At 44.0% G+C, this 20957-nt stretch overlaps 1 protein-coding gene across 1 annotated transcript in view; it reads left to right on the top strand.

The window, feature by feature from the left end:
* The first annotated feature begins 792 nt into the window (after window positions 1-792).
* Window positions 793-20957, top strand: part of SMOC1 (SPARC related modular calcium binding 1) — a 129833-nt gene continuing 109668 nt past the window's right edge. The window contains exon 1 of the mRNA XM_086613612.1: window positions 793-897. Coding sequence (XP_086469738.1) covers window positions 793-897 — 105 coding nt within the window. The remainder of the gene's footprint in view (window positions 898-20957) is intronic.

The following is a 20957-nucleotide window of genomic DNA, read 5'->3' as shown; positions in this document are numbered from 1 at the left end:
CTCCCTGAGACACGAACTTGTTTCTACAGCAGCCTTGTCCCAGGTGTGCCAAAACCAAAGGAAAACGGCACGTGGACTAGGAGGTAATATCCCACGCCAAATTTACTTGCTCATTGGCCAGACCCGGACGCACGGCTCAGCTGTCACTGCCACCTCCGGGGTCAGCCGCCGCCGCGGGGCCGGGGCCGGTGATGCCCAGAGGGGCTTTGGGGCAGACCGAGGGGGAGAGCGGCGCAGCCCGTTAGGCCCCTGGCCAGTGCCGGCCGCGCCGGCTGGTCGTCTCCCGCAGCCCCACCGGGACTGCCTGGCACCCGCGCACCCCGTCAGACGCTGAGAGCGCGGCGGCCGCTCCAGGTGCCGCCGGCACGGCGAAGGTGCCCGCCTGCCGCCGCCCGCCCCTCGCCGGGCCGCCTGCCGCGGCGCGCCGCCCGGGGCCAACCTGCACGGCCCGCCTCACGCCCGGGAGCGGCGGCGGGGCGGGGCGGGGCGGGGCGGAGGGCCCCGCCGCCCCGCCATTGGCTGCAGCCCGCGGCGGCCGCGCTGCGATAGGTGCGCGCAGCAGTCAGTGGCGCCCGGCCCCGCCCCGCCGCGGCTTTATAACGGGCATCCCCATGGCCGAGGCGGGTAACCTGCCGCGGCGGGAGGGGGCAGACCGGGCCCGGGGTACTGCGCGCGCCGCCCGCCGACGGACACGCCGCTGCCGGGCTGAGGGGCGGCCACCCGGGACAGCCGCCTCCGGTGGCCGCAGAGCCCCGCCGTCCTGCCGCTGCCCCGCCGCTCCCCCGAGGGACGATGGTGCTGCGGGCCTGGCGCAGCGCGGGGGCTCGCCCGTTCCTGCTGGCGCTGCTGCTGGTGCATCTGCCTCAGGGTCGCGGCCACCGAGCCACGGGGCCCCGGGTAAGTGAGTCGCCGCCCCGGCGGCGGGGCTGCCCTTCTGCCGCCCGCCCTGCTGCGGCAGGTTGCCCTGCCCCTGGCCCGCCGCCCCCGCGCCCTGTCAGCGCCGCAGGTGGAGCCCCGGCGCCCGCCCCGCGGCGGGCACGCAGCGCCTCCCGGCCCCGCTCCCCGCGGGCGCAGACCCTCGCAAGGGCCTCCCCGCTCGTTAAAAGTCGGGTACCGGCGGAACGCGCGAAGTACATACATCGGTATTAACTTGTTGGTATTTATTGCCGGGAAAAAAGTGTGGTGGGGGGGAGGTTGGCAGGCTGTACTTTTATGTCGCTCGTCTTGCGTTTAATGTAGCCCCTGTTACCAGCGCATAGCTTTAGGACTTTTCTTTTTTAATGTTCCCAAGTAGGGATTAAATGAATCCCAGCAATAAAGCTAGATGCCTTCAGCCCAGACTTCTCCCTGTAGGAGTCTAGCTCTGTTTTTTTAATCTGACAATGTTTGACTCGTACTGGGGCTGTTAATTTCGCTTACCAAACTATTACATTGCTCTAGGGGAGAGCCCAACATCTTTTCTAAATATGGTCCTCCCAGTTGAGCTAATGTTACCACTGCAGCACCACTACGGAGTAGCATGAGAGCTTTCAATTTATAAAGCTGCAAAACAGTAGCTGTTCTTCAGCCAATGCTTCAATAAAAGCACAGCTCTGGGTAAGTGGAAAAACTTGATCTCTCTGCAGGCGTGTTGGATGCGTTGACCATGTGAATTCTTGACCCATCAGTCTGAAATGCTATGAAAAGTAGTACCTAATTAACTTACACCACGGTTAGGCAAGACCAGGAGTCTTTGGAATCCCTGATCAGCCAAAGTATAACAATAAGACACTTCAGTGCAATGTTCTAGTTTTTTTTTAATAGAAGTGCCGTTTGACCATGATGGCTATTAAATGCTTCTCAGGGCTAAGGAAAGTGTACTGACTGCACTGGTGTTCTTGTGTTCAGCTGTGCTGTGTAGCCTCTTTTATAGCCAGATGTGTAACAGTGACTGTTAGAACGTGGCAGATCAGAACTAGTGTGTGTGCCATAAATTCTTGGAGACCTGTTTTAAAGGATGGGGAAACATAGGGGTCCTTATGCATATATCTGTATTAGACGATATCAAGCATAAATCTCAAAATTGGAGTGGTGCCAAATAGAGAGGAGCTCTAAGGTGATAAGTAAGAGTCTGGCTGGATGACTAGGGCCCTTCATCAGCGCTAGTATCTAAATGCTTTAATTAAGAGCAATTGAAACAATGAACAAAATAAAAAACCCCTGATGGCAGTACATAATTGCACAATGAGCCTGTCTATCAAACAGTTTCCATATATGCCATTTTTATATACTGTACTTTACAAGGCAGTTTAATTGCTCCCTGTGCTGTGTCGTCTTTGGAATGGGAGCTACTTCAGGGGAGTGGAAAACTACATACAAAGGACTACTGATTTACTTTTTGCTTGAAGTGAGTGAACTGACTTTGCTCTTTCTCTGACTTTGCTATTTCTCCCTTCATGACTGCAGGAGAGTATCAGCTGTGACCACCAATGTCTACAGTTCTGTAGAAAGATGTGCCTTAAAATTTTAATTTACAAGCTATTAAATGGAAGGCTGTGAACTTCCAGGATGTTTAGCTTATGAAGCTTGTCTTCTTACTCTTCTAAGTGTCATGCTGAAGTGCATGTGAAGGTGGGAAGTCTGATCTACTCATTTGCAACCATGTTGATCAATATGATAAGCCCCTGAGCTTCATCTCTTCTAGTGATTAGACATTGCCAGTAAAGTTGTCGTTAGTATAAAGATACCATACTTTAGATTCCAATGTACACAAGGGAATTCTTATTACTTATTTTTTAATCATGATTAGCAAGTTAACACAAGTGTTTCTCATGCTAACTTGTGATCAGTTCTTGTCAGGAGCTCTTCCTGTATGGGGGGGGGTTGATGTTGCAATTGTGGGGTCTGATCCTGTAGGTGTTTGATTGCTAGGTGTGATATTTACCCTTTCATACTTTCTTTTCTGTACGATAAACACTACAACAACAATATTTGCAAGCTGAAATTCTTTCAAAGGTGAGCAGCAGTTTTTAATCCTACTGAATGAGTTTACATGAGCAGCAATAATGTTTGAGTCAAGTTCTTGATCTTTCTCCTTGCATTTCCTTCTTAATATTGTACTGCTGCTAAGCTGTGCAGTCCGCACTGTCACTGAATACATAGCCAGAGGAGTATGGCTTTCTACTGTTTGCGGAAAATGATGAAAAATCAAGATATTGAAGATAAATAGGTAGAATGACAGCTCTTTTGCCAATAAGGAATCAAACTTGCAGATAAAGTGAGTTAGTTCGAGAAGATTACTTGAATACCAAGATAAATTACAAGTGCAGTTAGTATCCACTGGCCTGCTGAGGTACTTCTGGCTCTCAAAAGATGCGTATAAAGCTTGCCGTTTCCTGTTATAGTGAAGCTATGAGTAGTGACACGAATCCCTTAGACTTGGGAAGTGTCAGTGACCTGTAGGAAACATCTGGCTTTTGTACATATGCTGTGGCCCACTGGCAGTTAATAACAGCTGCCCCAAGTGAAGCCCCATAGCAAGTCTGATATCTTGGATGTCCTAGGAAGAACTTGGAAGCTCAAGGCTGTCGTGTGACTTGCTTCCTCATTTGACAGGCTCTAGAAAAGCTTCTGCTGTGTTACACAATTGCTTCATCACTTCTACTCTTGTAGGTCTAAAGAGCACTGTGGAAATGATCAACGGACTAGACTTGGAAACATCTGTCTGAAGGATGTTGCCTTCTGGAAAAAGACACTCAGACTTTACTTTCTATTCATATTGTCTTCCTGTGTGCCTCTTTGGCTCTGCTGCCATGAGATTTGAGTTGTGTGACAAGCCAGATCTTGCTGTTTCTCCTCCTTGACCCCAAAATGATGGATGGGGAGCTTGACTGGGCTGGCTCTTGTATCTCCTACTGCATGGTGCATTTGAGCAGTACTTTTTCATAGCAGATTAAATAGATTGTGCCACTAAGCTCATTTTGCCCCATCTGGACAATACATTGCGACCTCTGTCTTTCTATTTCAGAAAGGTAGATCTATGTAAGCCCCCTACTTTTTGAGTATAATGCCTGACCAGTATGAACTTGTTTCATTTATGCCAGAGAACTCTTGGTGGCAGTAATGACAAATACTAGCACAGGAAAATGAGTGCTTGCAGAAGGAGCAGAACATGACTGCAGCAGTCAAAAGCTGTCCTTGGAATGGGCTTGGATTTCTGGGACATTTGAGATCTATACAACCCCCTAGTGACTGGAGAAAACTAAGAAATGGGAGGGCAGGGCAGTCACTATAACTTTCTTCCTAGTTTCATGCATGGAAACATGCCATATATCTGAGAGGCCTGCTGGATGGAAATGAGGGAGGACCTTCCAGTTCAGTGCTGTTGTAATGGGAAGGTAGTAGACAGTAAAACTACAAAGATACCCTCAGATTCTGATGCATAAACTGGAATGCCACAGAGTAATGGGAATTCCCTGCTGCAGTTAGAGCCCTGGATAAGAACCTTTATAAAAAGTGCTGAAAAGGCTACTGCAGCTTTGTCATTCCCTCTGGAGAAGTAAGCAGCACTGCAGCTTGTGCCAAGGAGCTGTTGTTCTGCTGTGTGTTGTCCCTGCGGCCCTACTGGGATGGTTCCACAAAGCACAGGTGACTTTACATGTGCTCTACTAAAATCTGGGAGTCTGCGTTCTTCATGGTGGGAAGAAATTAGGAAAGGTCATATGATAAAAATACAAAGCAAAGGGCTCCATGTGAAGGAGATCTAGAACAGAAGAGTGAAACTTAAGATAAGTTTTCAATGACTGAATTTTGTTTCTTGACTTGAATGTAACCATGACTCTGCATTGCAAAGGTCTACACTGCCAGGTAACAACTGAAGCACTTTAATGTTTTAGCTTTTCTTACTATTGGAGAGACTTATTTTATGGAGGAATAAGTACCCAAAGGCAAGTCTTTAGAAAAGCATCCTGACAGGACAGATTTGTTACTCTATGACAAATAGCTTTTGGTTACAGATACTCTGTTTTGGTTGGATGAGAGGTGTTCTTGCCTAAGTGGAAGCTCTAACAGTATATAGAGCTTTACTAATTATTTCTCCCTCTCCTTGTTCCTATTTAGATCTTTAATGTTGGACAGCTGAATTCCTTAATGTGTACCAAAGAAACTGATCTGACTTACTTTTTATATATTATGCAACTGTATTGAGGAACAGGATTAATTCTTGTGTGGAGAAGTATTAAAACATTCCATTCCATTGCATTAGTATTGGAACAGCAGGTCCTGTTCTGAACAGGAAAACACTGTAGGATCTGACTTGCTCTGTGTAGCCTTAGAGTTGATGTTTCAACTGCCTGAGCTCCTGAGTTGGCTATGAGAATATTTCACTCATCTTAATGACCTCTGCTGCTAAGGAAAGATTTCTAGCCACGAAAAGATATAATACAGGAAAAAAAAAACCTGGTCATGTATTTCTGCTGGTGGTGGCAGCAAGCTCTGGAGCTGGTAGAATACCTACAGTGATAACCTCTTGGACTAGTTTTCAAGTTTCTAGCACTAGTCATGCGCTAAGGTAATCTTCACTGCCATCAGTGCAGAACAGATGCTGTCTTGGCTTCTTTCATTTCCAGATGGCCTGAAGCAGTTGGTAAGATGACTGTAAACCTCATTTCAGTGGTATAGTAGCTCTGAAATATTAATACTGCTGTTTAAATATCTTAGATGTTCTTATCCTGCCATCTTAAACTAATTGTGACATTACTATGTCAAAAAACCCCAAACAAACAAAAAACCATTTGTCTCCTACTTGGCTGCTGAATCCCCAGTTCTGGGGCTGGCACATCTGACAGTGCAGTGAAGTGTTACACAATAAACTTTATGCTCACATTAAAAGCTAGACATGGAGCCAATACAGGTGAAACTGAAGCAGATGCCTGAAGGCTGCTGTGCTGACTGTCATGCTTAGCCTCCTGTGTGATAGCCTGATGGCTTCCTGTCAGAGCCCCCCAGCAGCTGCCACAGGGTCTCTGGTGCTGACCCGGCATCCAGGGACTTTGGCACAGCAGACCTTGAGCCAAGCTTGGTGTGCAGTGGTGGTAGTTTACGACTTTGTCCTCAAGTGAAGTTCTGGCAGAAAAGTGAATGTTTTAACTTGTGACTTGAGCTATGAATCCTACTTTTTTGTTCTGTTACAAGAACAGAACAAAACTTAACTACTGTTGTTGCACTGGTAGAACTCTAAGCTTCCTATGCTTGTTTGAGAAGTTCTTCCATTTGTGAAGTTCCTGCTGCAACACTGAAGGCTGCCACTGCTGTGAGTGAATTACTTCTGCGCTGGAGCTTTCTGTGTAAGGTCAGTGTGAGATGTTTTCTTACATAGCGAAACTACCAGGATGTGATTAATGTGGTATGTAACTGTCTCCCTCTTCTGACTGGCTCCCATGAGCAGTTAAGGCTTGTGTTCAGCAGCTTACATGAGAGCCCTGTGACGCTTTCTGTGTGGTGGCTTTACTGCCTGTAGTTACAAGGAGGGAGTGTTCTGACACCAAACCCCTTCTGGTGATGACTGAGAATGCAATTCTGCTCTTTTTTGGGAGACATTGTAGCCATAGGAGAGTAACTGCAGGAAAGCATAGCTAGTCACACTAGAGTGAAAGCTTGCACTTGGGGCAGTGAAAACAACCACCCGCCATACAAAGGAGCTCTTTGTACGTGACCTCATGTAGGCTATCAGCAGCCTGAGACCAGTCATCTCTCTCAGGATGCGCCCTTACCTTGAAATCAGACTCATGGTTCCTATCCTGGATGGTTTTTCTCTTTATCGCAGTAGTCTCCTCATGCAACTTAGACTCCTGTGGGATGCTGCAGTAACACTGTAGATAGTGTTAGCAATATTCATGAGTATTAGAGGAATCATCTGCTTGTTTAGTGAGGAAAACATTGCCTTGTGTAGCAGGCTTGCCCACTCACAAATGCTGTTTCTTGTGAAAGTGGGGACAAATGTGGTTGTTACCCTCCCCTACAAGAATTGCTCTGAGGGAAGCCTGTGCTATCTAAGCAAAAGGTCTCTAGGCTGGAATCGCAGTCCCTGCAGTGTGGGGAGGGGTGATGGAGTGAACAGAGGCTTTGGCTTATGAAGAGAGTTGGTTTGGTCTGCGTGACCCTTCCAGGGTGGCCTTAGGACTGGCCTGGGCCTGGCTGGATGGTGCTAAGGTGCCACTGGTAGCCTGAAGTAACAGCCCTGGTGGGAGGCTGCCCTGCCAGTATTTCTTATGCTGGTTTCTCTGGGACAGTTGTGCTTCTGTCCTCAGAGCAGTGGCCTGGAAGCCCCCATGAACCTCTGGATACCTGCAGTGCTAAACTCTTCCCTGGTGGTCTCCCAGCTGTAGCCTGCTTGGGAGGACGTGCCTGCATGTTGGGTTTGTGCATGTTTGCCTCCCACTGGCTTGTGGCTGAGCCAGCTGCTTTTGAGGGCCCACTGGCAGGTGCTCCCATCTGGAGTGGCGCGTAGCAATGCAGTGGGGAAGCGAGTGGTAGGTGTGAAAGGAGAGCAAACTTAGACCTTGAGGGGAAGCACCTGTGCCTATAGATGGGAAAATAACACTAGTTACTATAGGAACAGAGGCTGCATCATTAAAGGTTGGCTCAGGGTTTTGTGAAGTAGAGTCTGGCAGCAAAGCCTAGACAAGCTACCCACCAGTGCTGCTGGCAGGCTCCTCCATGCAGGTGGAGGAAGCCATACAGAAACTGGTACATGTAGGCAGATAACTTGCTCTGCCATGGGCACCCAAACTCTTCTCCTGGGCTGGAGCTGACGGGTTCCTAAGGAGCAACTTCTGCCTCTGGATGAAGAACATGAATGAATGTGAGCAGGATAGTAGTACACAGGTAAGTGCCATGGAGTTACCACACTGCTCAGTACAGACCCAGACCATTGCCTCAAACACTTTGACTTGGAGTGGCTAAGAGGAAAGAAGCAGATTGTCTGCATGTAACACTTTTTCTGTGCAAGGTGTAGACTGAACGTTTTGAGTCTGGCTCAGCAGGCTACATGGCAGCCCTTGTTTGTCTAAAGTTAAAGTTGATCCACTGCTGGAAAAGCATTGGCCTAACATAATTTTTCCCTATTTTGAGTCCTATGAAGAATATAATTTCACCCTTTTCAGAGTGGAAGAAGCCTGCTGTTCCATGCCACTGAGACATTTGATTAAAGCTGGGGTTGAGTGGGTGATAAAGGTGAGGGCTTTCTCATGGGTGAGCTTCTGATAGAAAGAATAATAGGAAGTGGAAGGGAAGGTGCATAGGAATAAGGAAGATGAGGGAATAGAACAGATGAAATAACTTGCTTTTCTGAGGGTTTTTCTTGGCCACTGGTCCAGTTAATGCTAGTTGGAATCATATCCAGAGAGAACTGCTGATCCTCAAACAGGGAGGAGAGGTTCCAAACGCTTAGTGGGCAGATTCTGTTTCAGACTTTCTCTTGGCTACCAGTCCTTTCTTACCATTAGCTGTGTGTCAGACAGAAGGAATGTGGAAATGTCCTTCCCTGTTCCGTGACTGAGATCAATCACTTAGATTGCATGAGGAAGCCATACTGTGCCTTCTGATGAGGAAAAAGTCCAGTAGCTTAGCGGCTATACTTAGGCTTGCTGTGATGCATGGAATAGTGCTTGTTCTATATTCTTGTGGAGTTCCAGAGGACTGAGTTAAAAACTTTTTCTTTAGTTATATAGAGAACCTGAAATATGAGATCATCTGATCCTTCAGTTGTAATTCTAATACTTCAGGATTTGACACTCCAGCAAATTAAAACAATCCAATACAATCTTAATGGAAAGGTAAATTAACTTATGTTCTACAGCCACCATGAAACTGAGAGGGCTCATGGCTGCTTCTTGGGCTGCAGAAGCAGCAGTGTGGTTACCTCTGGTATGGAGGGGGAGTGAACCAGGAGTCAAATAGATAAGGAAGCGTCCTCAGGTGAAAGCACTTGCTAAAGGTAATGGTATCCTTTAATGTACAACAGGAACACATGCCTAGGAAAGATGTCCAGATGTACACTATCTCTAGATCTTGCTTCTGTGTGTACCAGATACACGCTAGTCAGAAGCAGATAGGATGATAATCTTTTGTTGCAGCATAGACTTGCTTGAGTAGCATGAAGATTAAAGAACCTACTCGAGCTGGTACATCAAACCATTTCCCTTCCCTTTTCTTTGAAGCAGATTTACATGCAGTCTACACTTAGGCTTAAACAAATACTTGGTGGAATGAGGTGTGAGTTAAGAACTAAAAAGCCAGAAGCTCTTGGGTGTAATTTCCAAGTGGAGGATATTAAATGAGTTGGAGTTTGTGGATACTGGCCAGATAAAGGGGTTTCTGTCTGAGCCAAGTAGCTACTTCTGATTTGGGTCTAATTACCATGCAGAATGGTGGTAACTCTTGTTGACTTCTGCCTGGAGTTTTGCATTTGGCTTATCCCTCTGTGCTTAAAAGTGAGCAGGCAAATGTTGCAACAGTAGATAAACTGTGTGCAAAAGTAGCTTTTAAAAATGTATGTGTGTCTGGAACAGTAGAGGATAATCAGTTCCAAACGTGTAAGGGAAAGGTAAGTTTAATGTGTACGTTTCTCAGTCTTAGTGGAAGCAAAATGCTTCTAAGGTAGAAGTCCATAAAAGGTTGATATGTATGAAACGAACAGGGCTGTTCATGCAATGAACACTGCTTTTTTGCTACACAGTTCTAGAGATTAACTATACTTGTTTTCCTTTCTGTGTCTTAATCTAACAATATGTAAATCTAGAAGAACCTGCTCTACCCTTTTACCTTAAAAACAATACCAATATCTACTTCCAAGGCCTTGGAATTCTGTCAGGTAAGGGATCTGGTGTAAGAGTAATGCAGCACTGCTGCTGTATCTTCCTGCTGTTGTAGTATACTGTAGCCAATTGGATTCTCAGTGCTGCTGCTGGTGGTGTTGGTTGCCCTTGATTAGATGCAATGCATCTGAAACATTCCTGAAAATTATTCTAGATGCAGAAATCTATCCTGCTAGGACTTTAATTTAGCTTCTGAAAGCAGTTGCCATGGGATAGGATATCTTAAGTGCACTGCACATGTGTTCAAGACCATGGATTTCCTTCTTCACTGTAAGAGCATGGTGCTTCGGGCTGCTGCACCTAAAGGCCTCAGGTTAATCTAGAGACGTTATCCTGCAGCTTTATAGGTAAAATCTGAAATGATAGTAAAGTGGCTACTGCTTTTATGAATAGGTAATACCTGATGGTGGAAGAAGATATTTCAGTGGTGGCTGGTGGCCATGCTTCCTAATGAGCAGCTCATGGTTTCCCTAAGGGGTTAAACAATTAAGCAGTTTGCTATGAATTTTTATCAGGGTTGCTACCAGCATTCCTCTGACTTTGTCAGTGTCTATGTGCTATCTTTCCTTCTTTACTATTACACAGGCACAGCTAGTATTTTTAGGAGCAGGAATCATACCCTTATGTGCAGGATTGAAAGTCAAAGTTGTCCTCTATAGGCTTTAGCTTGTTGGGTGCTCTGTAGAGCCAGTGATGTGCTGTTCTGAGGAAGAACGTTTTCTCTGTGGCAGTAACTGGTCTTACACTTACTTTATTCTTCCTACTTTAAGCTTGAGCTGTAGAATCAGTAGTAGCTGCAATTTCTACAGATGCTTACAAAATGGACACAAACATACTTTTAATGTATACTGTATGTATTAATGATGGCTAAACCCATTGTCGGGAAGTATGTCAGCCCAAATTTATTTTTTGGATGCTTATCTTCAGGAACTTCCAAGGAGCTGAGCATTCTCTTCACGGTGAACTCTGAAAGTGCTTTATGCTCCAACTTGGTGCTGGTTTTCTTTTTTCAATTAAGAATTGAATTTCAATAATTTAATCAATTAAGTTTAAGTAATTTGATTTAATTAAATTTCAAGTAGTAATAAATTTAAATAAATAACTTTTCAGTTCTCTTAGATTGAGGCAGGCAAATTGGCTTCAAAGTAGTATGGGTGTTACTGGCTGTAGCTGTTGAAGACTTAAGTTTTCCAAGGCTGCCAGGTTTTGTCTTCTCCTCAGTTCTCCTGAAGTAACAACTGTTGGCAGGAAAAAAGTTGTTTTCTGCTGGACTTGAGTTGTGACTTAAGCTGCTACCCTTAAAACTTGCAAAGTTGTTAAAAATCTAATTGCAGAAACTCTCTTAATCTTCACAGCTCACCTGTCAGTTATGCACACCCTGAAAATCAGGATTACATTTAAGGTAGCTGATGGAGCTTCAAATAACTAGTGAAGTTAAACTTTTGCCATGCTTTCACTAGTACAGCTGTTTCTTGAGGATGAATAGGATGGGGAGTGGGAAGCAGTCAGTGTGACACTTGGGCTGCTGATGCTTTTCTTGTCTTTGTCCTCAGTTGTCAATGAGATCATCTAAATTTCAGGATTTTTATTGTGAACAATAGATAGCTAAAGGAGTTCCAAACTAGCTGGACTGGGAAGAGAAGGAAGTTGATCTTTTCTTTACCACAAAAGAAAAAGTGCTTCTTTACCTGAAGCACTTTGGCAGCAATATTGGAACTGAAGCTAGCTGTTGCTCATCAACATACTGCAGTGTATGGTTTGCAGATTCCTACTTTGGATGTAAAAGCACCCATACAACAAAGCACCTTAACTCGTCTGCTCTGTCTTGCAAAATCTGTCGTGTGTATAAACAGCTATAATGCGTAGCTATGTTAGCTCTTATCCTAGGAGAATGAAGCTATCGTGGTTTGTGTGTGGTTCTTGTGTGAGAGTAAAAAAAGTCCCAGCTTTCAAATTGAGTTTTATCTGTAGAGTTAACTTCAGAAAAACTCAGTATGTTTCCTAGAGTTTTTTGGTGCTGAAATTGGAACTAAGTGGGAGGAAAAAAATCTGCCATGCTTGAGTAAATTTGAGCATTCTTAAAATCTGTCCTTCAACATCTCTGAAATTCACTCAGTTGTATGACAAGTATGTTTTCAGCCCAAAGATTTGAGACTCTGATCTAGCTTGAATAGCTGGTGAGAGTTAGAAGTAAACTAAGTTTTTAAGTTTCCTGTTGGAACTCTAACAATTTACCTAAAGGTCTCCAAGATTTACTTCTGGTTCTGCTGGCATGAAGACAAACAAAAACCAAAAAAGCTTCCACAATTGCTTCATGTAATCCAGGGACTTCCCCCTGCCCCAGGAGCCCCAGAATAGATGGGAATCCCGAGTTCAGCAGGAAAATCCTATGCAATTTGTAAAGAGAAGGATTTAATTTTAGTTGAAACTTTAAAAGCCACAAGCAACGCTTGTGCTGTTGAGTGAATGACAGTCCCAAATAGAAAGTCTAACTTCAGCTGTTAGCAGGTTTTTCCCAGTAGCAAAGAATATTGAGTTCCAAAGGCATCTCTCTTTTTCCCCGTGTTAAAGGTAGATATCTTAACACAGGAACTGTTCTTCCTGTTAAATGTGATACCTTCTCAGGTGTCCCATGCAACTCTTACCTTGTTATTGCTTTTCTTATGAAAATATTCACATCTGACCTTAAGTGGGAGGCCTCTACAATAACTACTTCCAAGTTAACCTGCCCACTGATGGTGTCACCTTGAGAACAGCTGTAGATGAGAAGCTTCTGACTAGCTTTTTCCTTATGTCCAGACTCCTGGCAAACTCTGCTTCACAGCCTCCAAGATGTGTACTTTGTGTGTGCCTCTGTTTGGGCAGGGCAAGGAGAGTGGGCGAACAGTTCTGAACTTGATAGTTCTTGCTGAACCCTGCCTAAAGCCTTCCTCCTGGCAAAGGTGAGACCAACTTCAGGAATTCATACTTTTCTCTGGAAATCACTGGGGCAAGTAAACCAAGTTAAATGGCACATACATTTTTCACCTCACATGCTTTTCTTTCGTTTGTTCAACTTCAGTAAACTCTTCTCAGGTGTAGAGATGTAACCAGCCTTTCAGTGCAATGATTAAGTGCAGCATGTCAGAGCAAAAGCTAAAGATGACTTTCACTTCTTTCCTTGTCTTCACCTTGCATGAAAGCATGGAGAATACGAGCACTTATGTTCAGGAAGTGCCAGAAGGCTGATAGTAGACATGATGAGGTCACCTCAGATTAAGAGGACAAAATAAGGTGTTATCTTTGGCTTGACTCTGATTAGTATTTATTAGAAAGCAAACCTAGGGATTACTACAAACAACGGAAGCCAAGCATGTCAACTCTTCTTGTATTGCAGACTAATGTTCATGCATAACCATGCATTTCCTAAGGCAACCAATTAGGATCAAGTAAGAAGATATAATCTTGTTAAATCTCATGCCAGTGTTCAGATGGGTAGAACCATACTTATCTAAAATTGCTTTAGTGGGACTTGCTAGTGGCTTTTGTTTCACTAACAGATGCTGATGTAAAAATACAACACTCTCTTGGCATCTGTTTTTGTTGCGAAGTGATTGACACCAGTGCTAGGCATTGTTTACACGAAGCATCTGAAGGAAGTCACTACTGGATTCAACCAAATACTAACTGAAGACAGCATTTATAAATGCTGACACTGATGAAGCTTGCTTAGTTAATGCTCTGTACTGAATTGCAATCGGGATTTGATGGCTCTGAATAGAGGAAATCTCTTAAAATAGGCAGAGGATAGGGTTTGAGGAAGAATTTATTTCCCAGAGAATAGGGAGTACTTTTTTCTTCCTCATTCTCCAGCTCTGTCCTTATTTTTGCTGATAAAGCAGTTGTTGGATTGCAATATCAACTCTTTAACTGAAACTCTTGTCAAGCTGCTATCTGGCTCCTTAGTAGTCTTAAGCACTTGGCTTAGATCTCCAGATCCCTGAAGTGAAGGCAAAGTACCAGGAAGTTTCCCTTTACTTTAGGGAGAGACATGCCTCTGTCTTAGGTATTTTCTGAGGAGGAAACTGATGGTACCCAGTTTCATCTTGTTCTCAGTTGATGGTTAGAATGTACAGCTGGCTCTTGGGAATGTTTCTAGATGTATTATAGGGCAACATCTGTTAAATCTACTGCAGTCTGCAGAGATTGCTCAGCTTGAACAGTTTCAGTTGGACCTACTGCTTTCAGACAGTGAGGCTGACTTTGTAGGAAGCTTCCCTTCAAGTGTGGCTTCTCCTTTGAGGGAAGTCTTTGTGGAAATTGAGTAAGATTATAAAGTCATCCCACTTTAAAACTAAAATGGCAGTGATTCAACAAATGCTACAAACTATTGAAGAGGCAATTGTGGAGAGCTGAATGAATAACTGGCAAGTGTCTGTCTTACCTGAAGCTTGGAATCCACTCTGTTAATTGCAATATAAGCTCTTAGGCTAGAAAAGAAAAACAAAAGGCAGGTGTTTCTTTATCAGTCTGAAAGGGCAACAGTTCTCCTGGAGAGATGGAAGAGCTCAGAACTTCTGACTTGGTGTCAGTCAGCATGGCAAGATTTAACAGAACTGTAATTAATCATTTACATTCTCTTTATTCCCCATTCCTTCCCTTGGTTGATTTATTTGCTGGCTTATTTATGCCAGAGAAAGTTTCCTTTCTAGATTTCCAACTGTCTCTATGTATCTTAGGTCTCACTTACGCTACAATCGCCACTAATGGCAAGCAAGATGGCACCAAGTTATCCACAGGACCAAATGGCATGTGCAGTTCCTAGCTGAAGTGTGAGGATGGTGCCTAGAATCTGCAAACTGAAAAGGCTTCTGCTTTTTCACTTGCTGGTGTGGTTGGTTGGCCTTGTCTAGCTGCCAGACCTCTCCTCACTTCTTCCCCTGCTCCAGCATGGGTCTTTCACATGGGCTGCAATATTTCAGAAAAAAATCTGATCCATTGTGGGCCGTCTATGGGCTGCAGCTTCCTAGAGACAATGACCAACTACTCTGGCATGGCATCCTGTCCATAGGCTGCAGGTCAATACCTACTCCACCATGGTCTCCTCTATGGGCTGTAGAGGAATCTCTGCTTTGGCATCTAAAGCACCTTCTTCTCTGACCTTGTTTGTATTGTGGCTTCTCACATTTCCTCCCCCACCATGTGACACTTTTGCCTTTTATGTGTGTTTTCAAAGGCACTGCCAACTTGGCTGATGAGCTCACCTTTGGTCTGCAGGGTATGTTGTGGAACCAGCTGTGTCTAGCACAGAGTAGCCACTCACCTCTTCTCATAGAGGCCACCTCTGCACCATGCTGCTACCAAAACCTTGCCACGTAAACCTGACACAACTGGTCAGACCAGGTTCTACACTGTTAGTCTACAGGCTGGAGAAGCAATGCAAGAGATGTGCCTGTGCTTCTGGAAGTACCATCAACTTGGAGTTCACACATTGGTCAAACTGGTTGTGCCCTGAAGTCAACTGTTTCAATCCTTTTCAAGGCAGTGTGGGTGTCCTACAGAGGTTGTGTATGGCTTTGCTGTGAAAGGTGCCAGTGCATCTACACTCAGAGAAGATATAGTCTAACATATAGTCTACTCTCAGTGTTTTTCTTTTTTTAAGATGTAGCCTCAAATTGACTAAGTACTTTCAGGTTCTGTTCCTATATCAATGTAGATTTCAGTATTGGTTGTGCTACTCTCTTTTCCATATGAGTGTGTCTGCTTCTAGAGTTCTGCTGTTCTGTACTGATTGTGAACAGCTGCTTTGCAGGCGTGTGTGGCTTATGGGGAGTGAGTGACTTCAATAGTAAGGAAGGAGAAATCCTGATCGCCTTACTTGGAAGTTCTTTGAGATTCTAGCTTCTACATACTACTGTAGATCAACTGCCACGTCAGGGGTACTGATGCAAGTGCACTTTTGGCAGTGAGTTTGGTGGATGATGGATGCTAAATCCCAAAGGAATTCAAGCACCTAGATGCTATTCATTTCTGTAACTTCTGGCTCCTTGAGGAACCTCTAAAAGTCTTGGCGTGGCACTGCAGGGCTGTCACAGCCAAATCTAGGGAATGGCTTTTCATCTTCCTCTTTTGGAAGGGAAAGAGAACACACAGTTAACATTGGGAAGAAGTGCTATTACTGGTCCTGGTACTGAATAATTCTGAAAGAGGATTGCCAGGTATTGTAACTCCTGGCAAACTTACAGGAGCATCTATATAACATTTAGATCTGGTGTTTTGTATCTTTGGGTGGGGACAAGCCCCTTCTTCATGCTTTGATTCTGTGATGAAAATATGTTTGGCCCTTACCAGCAAAAAGCCTAGCTAGAATTGTCAGTGCTGTTCAGTGAGGCATAGGATCATGATAAAACTTTGCACCAGTTTCAATTTGTAAGCAGTTTTCTTCTCCTAGAGTTCAAGTTGCAGGTCCTGAAACTTGACATGTAAGAGTGCTAGTGCTCGGTGCTTGATAGTGGAAGGCAATATGAAATACTTGAAAAGAAGTAGCTTCAGAGAAAAGCTACTGCCCAAATACTTAGGTCATCTACTTAAATATCCTGCATGTCAAAGACCAAAACTGCAGTTCTCAAGTTTTTTTACTGTTGCTTGAGACTGAAAACCTTTCTCTGATAGTTGTCTTTTAAATTCTATCTCTTTCTGGACAGTAATAATTTAGTAATTTTGGTCACAAACAGTCTCCAAATAGATAGGATAGAAATAAACCTTTTTAAGTTTCCAGAATCTGCCAACTTCTCTAACATTTTAATCTGAGGGTTTAGGCCTTTACCGAATTGTTTCCCAAAGCCTTAGGAAGGCTATGTCACTACAGCAATTCACAAGCATGCACTGAGCTTACACTGTAAAGCAGTAATAAAACTGTACTTCCTTTCTTGCATTGCTTGCTGCGCTTTGGCAGGGTTTTGTAGAAAGTACAAGCTTTAAGTAAAATAAAGCAATTTATGGAGGGGGAAAAAAAGGTCTGTCCTAGCTGTAGAAGCACCACAGCTTGAGTTCATATTGTTGGCAATTAAGGGCAATAGACAACAAGCTTAGCTGGGTACTCCTGAGCTGTAGCAGCCTCCTGTTTCCAGTCTATTTTTCAACCCATAGACAATCATTTATGCTGCCTTCAGCAGCTGTCCTTCATCTAGACTTGACGACCAAGGCAAGTGACTAAATCCTGCTCCAGCCATACAACTGGCAGGCAAAATATTGTTAGTCTTGCCACTGGAGTGAGTTGTCTGGCTGTAGCTCACAGCAGGTCAAAGCAACAAGTTCAGCACATAGCAGGGGATTAGAAAACGTGCTCAGATGTGAGCTTGGAGACAAACCAACAGTACGGATGCAGCAGTCCCTGCCATGGTTCCTCATAGCTGGCCTGTGCTGGCTGTAGGGGTGGACAATACTGAAAATGGGCTCTTTCTGTTCCTACTGACTTAGTGCTTCTAGTTATCAGACGGTTAAGACACTTGAAAGTACTTCAGTTGTTTCTTTCATGCAACATATTAGTGAATTGAGTAAGGTTAACTGTTGAAATAGCTTCTAAAGCCACAGTTATTAAACAACCTGTGACTGCTTGCAACTGGTATCTTTTTGAGACTGGACACTCAACTTAAATTGACAGTAGGTGTACCTCTCCTATTTCAGAAGCCCAGCTTCTTACCTGCTCTCAAAGACTAGTTTATTAACTCTTTCCATCACCCACAGTTGGACTACTTGCACATCACTGGATCAGAGATGTTTGTTCAGTAATAGTACTTGGTATTCTTAAGCAAGAGGCAATAGCGTAACATACAAACACTGGGTAGGTGCGCAATGTGCAGTAAATTCTAGAGTTTTACTTAAGAGCTCCAGGCCAAGTCTGGAAGTGCTAGTTATGAACTTTAATGCTGTCCCATTATATAACTCGTGAAAAAAGGAATTGCAGCTCTGAGTCTCTGCTACAAGTTAAACTCTGAAGATAAAACATGGCTTTCCTTTCCTGTAAAGTACAATTGAGAGCTATGCTAACTTAGTTATGCTTCCTACCCTCTACTCAGAGTAACAAGTCTCTCTTTTTTTGTACTGTTCATGATGCAGAGTTCTCAATGATGTCTCCTTAGTGAAAGCAGAGCTTGTATGTACTCACTGTAAGTTGCGATAGCTGAGAATAGGAACAAATGTTAACATCTACTAAAAAAATTACAATAGACCCCTACTCCACCCAGATTTGTGGCAAGAGTTGCAATGTTCTGGTATGACATTCCAGCCAAGTGTAAGAGCAGTCTTACATGCATGATGAGTAACTTTACTTCCAAGGAAGTGTAAGACGAACTGTTTCTTCAGCTTTTTAAAGGTAGAGTAGGCTAAGGCTCTGAATAAGGCTTGTTGAATAGGGAGGGGTTATTCTTCCCACCTCGAATAGTGTGTATAGTAATAGTAGATTATTTCTTTGCTAATGTGAAATGAGGCAGACTGGTTCAATGTGAGAATAGTTAAGGTTGTCTGGGCTGACTTCAGCTGATGGCAAATCTCTGCTTTTAACACAGGAACACTTTGCTGGTGTCCTGTGCCGACAGAGCTTTCTACTTGTGCTGCACCTGGTGTAGGTATAATTGAGTGCCAGAATTGTCCAAGCTTGCTTTAAACATACATATTGGCTATCTATCTACAAGAACTTATATTGGCTATCTATCTACAAGAACTTATATTGGCTATCTATCTACAAGAACTTATCTGCTAAAAGAAAACTATACATCTCTCCAGCAGAGATCTGGGGTAACTTGCATGTCTCAGCCTTGATCTTATAATGATGCTGCTGTGTGGGCAGGCTGGTTTTAAACTGGATGTGCAGCAGCACTTGAGGGGATGATATAGCTTCTCAGAACCTGGAAGAGTTGTCTGCACTGCACTAGAAACTGAATTTTTGAGAGGTTTTGGTGAATGGGTTTAGCCCCATGTATACCCTGAAAGGCCCTTGTCTGAATAGGGGAAGAAAAATCTGGGCCCTCAGATATGGGTGTGATGAACTAGATTGAGCTTAGCTAGGGCACACCATTAATTTGGGCTTTTAACATCTATGTTCTCTTTGCTGTTAAGTCCCATGGCCAACCTGTGCAAGGTTCTGACAGCTGCTTTATATTTTCCATTGTCAAATATTTAAGTACTTGCTTGAAACAGAACAGTGAAATGATTCAGCTGAGTGCAGGGCTTCTCTGCTCATCTGTTGCTTGTTAAATCTGAATGCAGGATTGTCAGTTGCCTTCAGTTCTTGTTTAGGTTTGCAGCATGTGAAAGTGAAAATCTGTAATGGTTGTATGTAAACACAATATGTTAAAACATTCACTCTGCAACTGTGAACAAGGCATTTGATGGGAATGAGGAAAGTAGGTCTGGAACATGTAGCAATGTTGAATTTGGCCTAGGAGGGAAGAAGATGGTATTGCTGTCTGCAAGCGGGGCAGAGAATGCTCAGAAATCCTTTCTGCCTTCTGAATTACCAAGAAATTGAAACGATATGGCAAAAACTTGACTGATGTATGCAGTGGTGTGCCAGGGTGGGAAGACACAGTTGATGTGATTTGTGGCTTGATGAGGTGAATTAGCTGATGTAAGCTAAAGGCTCAAATCTTGCAATAACCATGTGATGTCTTTCATGTAGTTCTAGGCATGAGCATCCAAGAGGTGATGTGATCCCTGTGGACAGAGGACTTTGAGTAGAGAAAGCCAGTATCAGTCTCAGACTTCCCTGTGAAGCATAGGGCAAGGCCTGTCTCTGGCATCCAGTCCTCTTTTCAGAGTAACTGTCAATGCCCTCTAGTGGCTTTACCTCTACAGAGAATGGCTGGCTTGTTATCTAGAATGCCAGCCTCGGGTGCTTTGCTGGGCAGGAACACAGGTAGCTGGAGGTGCGTGTTCTGGGGACAGCTGTGTTGTAACTGTATGAGAAGGAACAATGGAAAAGATCTGGGAAATACTTCCCAACTTGAATTATTTAAATATTATGGAATGCCAAGTATCCCAGAAGTAAGATCTAGGGGTACTTTTGCCTTTTTAGTCTGGGAATAAACCTTCTCTGAGGAGCCCACTGCAGGGGAGTTTCAGCATTCCCTTCTGTAAGAGCCTGGGTTTTAAGAAAGGAATCAGACACTCTGACACTAGAATGGGAAGCTAGCCAAGACAGGCTTTCAGGATTGCACAGTGCAGAACTGCATTAGCAGTTTTTACCTCATATCATGTGGATAAAACACACACCACTCCATAGTGCAAGAGCCATGGAAGACTGTACAGGCTTGGGGACTCAGAGCAGCTGGAGGTCTGTATGGGCAAATCAGCTACAGGTGTGAGCTCCTAACAGGTTAATCTCCTCAAGTAACTGCTTAGCTTTGAGTGCTGTTGCTGATGTGCTCTCTAACACTTGTTCTTTTGAGGAGTAAAACCTGTGATGTTCAGTGCTTGTGTGGCTGTAGAAGGTAAAAAGGTGTTTGGTGGCATAATTGGCTGTCTGCGCTTGCTTAGAACCAAGAAGGGAAACTGGAATATGCCTTAAGGAGTTTGCAAGATCAAAACTGCATGCAAGATGCTTGCCTTCAAATCTGATCTTTAAATTTACTGTGGCTTCTGCTAATGACGTAGTAGTTCAACTTGCATTCAGTATGTTGTTGGTGAAAGTTAATTAGATGCTTTAATTCCACTTGAATAATCTACCTGACAAATTATATTGATTGGCTGTTTGTGCCATTTGGAGGTATGTGCCATTTGGAGGTATATGCCTTGGTGTGCAGCATGCTGATAAGGTGTCTGAAAGATGGCTTTCTTGGGTGCTTAGTGTAAAGTGCTTTGAACTAGAAATTGAGCCATTACCTTTGGAAGCAACTAATAAAACCAGTGAAAGTTGTAGTTAGTAGATTGTACTGAATGAACAAAAACTTGTTTATGTATCTGGCTTTTGAAGACTTACTCTAATCTGAGTGTGCTTGTGAATGGGAGAATCTCTGTTCTGGTGATTTGCTCAGATGGTGTTTTAAGTTAGAGAACTCCTAAACAGTGTCAACATGGTAAAAAAAAAATGAACCTAAGATGCAATAAGACTTATCATTTCTCTTT

The sequence above is a fragment of the Tauraco erythrolophus genome, chromosome 6, assembly GCF_009769465.1.
Source record: "Tauraco erythrolophus isolate bTauEry1 chromosome 6, bTauEry1.pri, whole genome shotgun sequence".
NCBI classification, from domain to species: Eukaryota; Metazoa; Chordata; class Aves; order Musophagiformes; family Musophagidae; genus Tauraco; species Tauraco erythrolophus.
This window is presented reverse-complemented; position numbering and strand designations above follow the sequence as displayed.